We start from the raw sequence: 2,246 nt of genomic DNA, 5'->3' as shown, positions 1-2,246 counted from the left end.
ACTCAAATTATTTTTGGTTTCAACTGATATATACAAATATACAAGCAACTATTTGATGTTTTGAGTGTTGTTGCTTTTTAGCAGGCAGTGTTTTAGCAAACGGCAGTGGTAGGTTTATTTCTATAGCACATTTTATTACATGTAAACTATGTGCTTAAAACAGAAGGCAGTGAAAAGAGCAAAATAAAATCAATTTAGAAATGTTTCCAAAGTGCAGCACTTAACAAATTTCTCAGACTACTTGTCATTAAAAACAAGAAAACACATATTTTAGAAATTTATCAAAAAATAGTTTAAAGCTAAAAACGATATGTTATTTATTAGGTAAACAACAAACCAAATTCATGTTTTTATGTCCAAATGTGAGTAAGCACATCATCACGTCATCACTTAAAGTGAAAATGCAAAGACTTCCTTTTAAGCATTGCAGAGCAAACAGCATCAGAAAGTCTAGTCTCCACCCTTTCTCCTCCCTTTTACTTCTTATCAGCATCTGTCAACATTCATTTTTCTGTTTGTCTGCAGGAGTGAGCAGTGTGTGCATTTCACATTTAGTACCTTTTCAGCCTGCATGGATACAGACCTTCACATTCATTCCCTTCACTTGAGAAACTTGACTTTTTTTTCTTTCTTCTCTGAGCTGCACCACTCAAATCAGGTTGCTACCACTATAATGGAAACCGCAGCTATCAGTGCAGTCTTTCTGGTCTCTGTAGCTGCAAATGCAGGAGCTGCAGTCCTGGTAACCTGTGGACGCAGGCTGCTTGCCAATAAGACCATCCTGACGCTCAACTTGTTCGTGGCTGATCTGCTGTTCGTCAGCATGATCCCGCTGATTGTGACAGTGCGTTGGACCGTGTCCTGGGAGCTGGGGTATGCAGCCTGCCACACATTGCTCTATGTCATCTGTATGAGTGGCTGTGTCACCATCACAACCTTGGCCACGATCAGTGTGGAGAGAGTCCAGGCTATTCTCTGGCTGCAGACTGTGCCAAGTCTGGCTCCCAGGATGGTGACTGTGACCCTCGTCTTCATCTGGGCTTTCTCTGCACTCACCTCCCTCCCCCTCAGTCTGTTCTTCACTGTGATGGAAGTGGATTTCCCAAAGCTGGTATGGATGAATTTAAAAAACAGGAAATATTTCTACAATAGAGCTATGCCTATGTTTGTTATTATCTCCGCAGGAACACGGTCACATCTGTACTCTCAAGTGGCCTGACCCAGCAGGGGAGATTGTGTGGAACGTAGTCTTCACTGCCCTGAGCTTCCTTCTCCCAGGACTCATCATTCTGGTTAGTTACAGCAAAATATTGCAGGTGGGTTAATGCTGTCTTTGCTAAAGATGGCAGGCAGCGAGGAGAAGGACAGATCAGCTGTTGTCTGTTTTTATGCTTCTAACGCAAATTGTAAAAATCCAGCTCTGAATTTACCGTTTTCTCAATTTACAAGTTTCTTACATGAAGACAGAAATATACATGAGTTAATTTAATTTTTAAACTAAAAATGTTTTTTGGCCACTTCAATTTCTTTTTCCAGCTGTCATTATACTTATATTATTAATTAAATAAGCATTCTTCCTTGAATTAATGCATGGATATCCTGATTTCTTAGACATTTCTCTGTCCCCGTGGGGGGGGGAAATGTGCGCTTACTAATTATTACCTTTGTGTGTACGTTCAGTGCTCTCCGCTATCAACTGTTAACACTGAACTGGGCAACCAGTTATGCCAATGTATCCATGAGTGTGACACAGAGAACAGAAGAACATGGTGACCAGCTGCAAATTGATTTTAGCGCTCAGTAGACTTTATGGATGAGACAAATAACACTGTTTCCATGCTTCATGTGTAAATCCATATACAGCTCAATCAGGGTGTGTAAATGGTTTCATCATGTCTCTGGGTGGTGACGTTCACTCTGGCAAATTCAGCGCTCAATCCCATCCTCTACTCGGTCTGCCAGTTCAAGAACAGCTGGCGCAAACGCTGCTGTGGCTCAGTTGTGTTTCCAGTGAGAAAAAGACCCACCAGTGGGTGAACACTGGGAATACATCCATAATCATGTCAAATAGAGCAGGGATGTCAAACTCATGTTACATTGCGGGGCCACATACAGCCCACTTTCACCTTTAGTGGGCCACACCAGTGAAACTCTTCTTTCTCTCTGTGTAAAGAAGTCTAAATACACATTTGAGATATCTTAATATAAGAAAAAGAAGTGCAATTTCAACCATATGTCTTATTTTC

General features: G+C 41.1%; 1 protein-coding gene across 1 annotated transcript; it reads left to right on the top strand.

Annotated features, from left to right (window-relative positions):
- The first annotated feature begins 571 nt into the window (after window positions 1-571).
- LOC102306140 (free fatty acid receptor 4) lies at window positions 572-2,246 on the top strand. The gene is made up of 3 exons (XM_042224523.1): window positions 572-1,111; window positions 1,185-1,322; window positions 1,900-2,246. The coding sequence occupies exons 1-3, from the start codon at window positions 572-574 to the stop codon at window positions 2,035-2,037; spliced, it is 816 nt and encodes a 271-aa protein (XP_042080457.1). The 3' UTR covers window positions 2,038-2,246.

Source organism: Haplochromis burtoni, unplaced genomic scaffold, assembly GCF_018398535.1.
Source record: "Haplochromis burtoni strain Fernald_Lab_line unplaced genomic scaffold, NCSU_Asbu1 Contig_7, whole genome shotgun sequence".
Classification (NCBI taxonomy): domain Eukaryota; kingdom Metazoa; phylum Chordata; class Actinopteri; order Cichliformes; family Cichlidae; genus Haplochromis; species Haplochromis burtoni.
This window is presented reverse-complemented; position numbering and strand designations above follow the sequence as displayed.

Bases quoted from the DNA above. Each gene is read 5' to 3' on its own strand.
- LOC102306140 (XM_042224523.1), top strand. From the start codon at position 572: ATGGATACAGACCTTCACATTCATTCCCTTCACTTGAGAAACTTGACT. The intron at 1,112-1,184 runs GTATGGATGAAT...TTATCTCCGCAG, and splicing joins AAGTGGATTTCCCAAAGCTG to GAACACGGTCACATCTGTAC. The intron at 1,323-1,899 runs TAATGCTGTCTT...TCATCATGTCTC, and splicing joins GCAAAATATTGCAGGTGGGT to TGGGTGGTGACGTTCACTCT.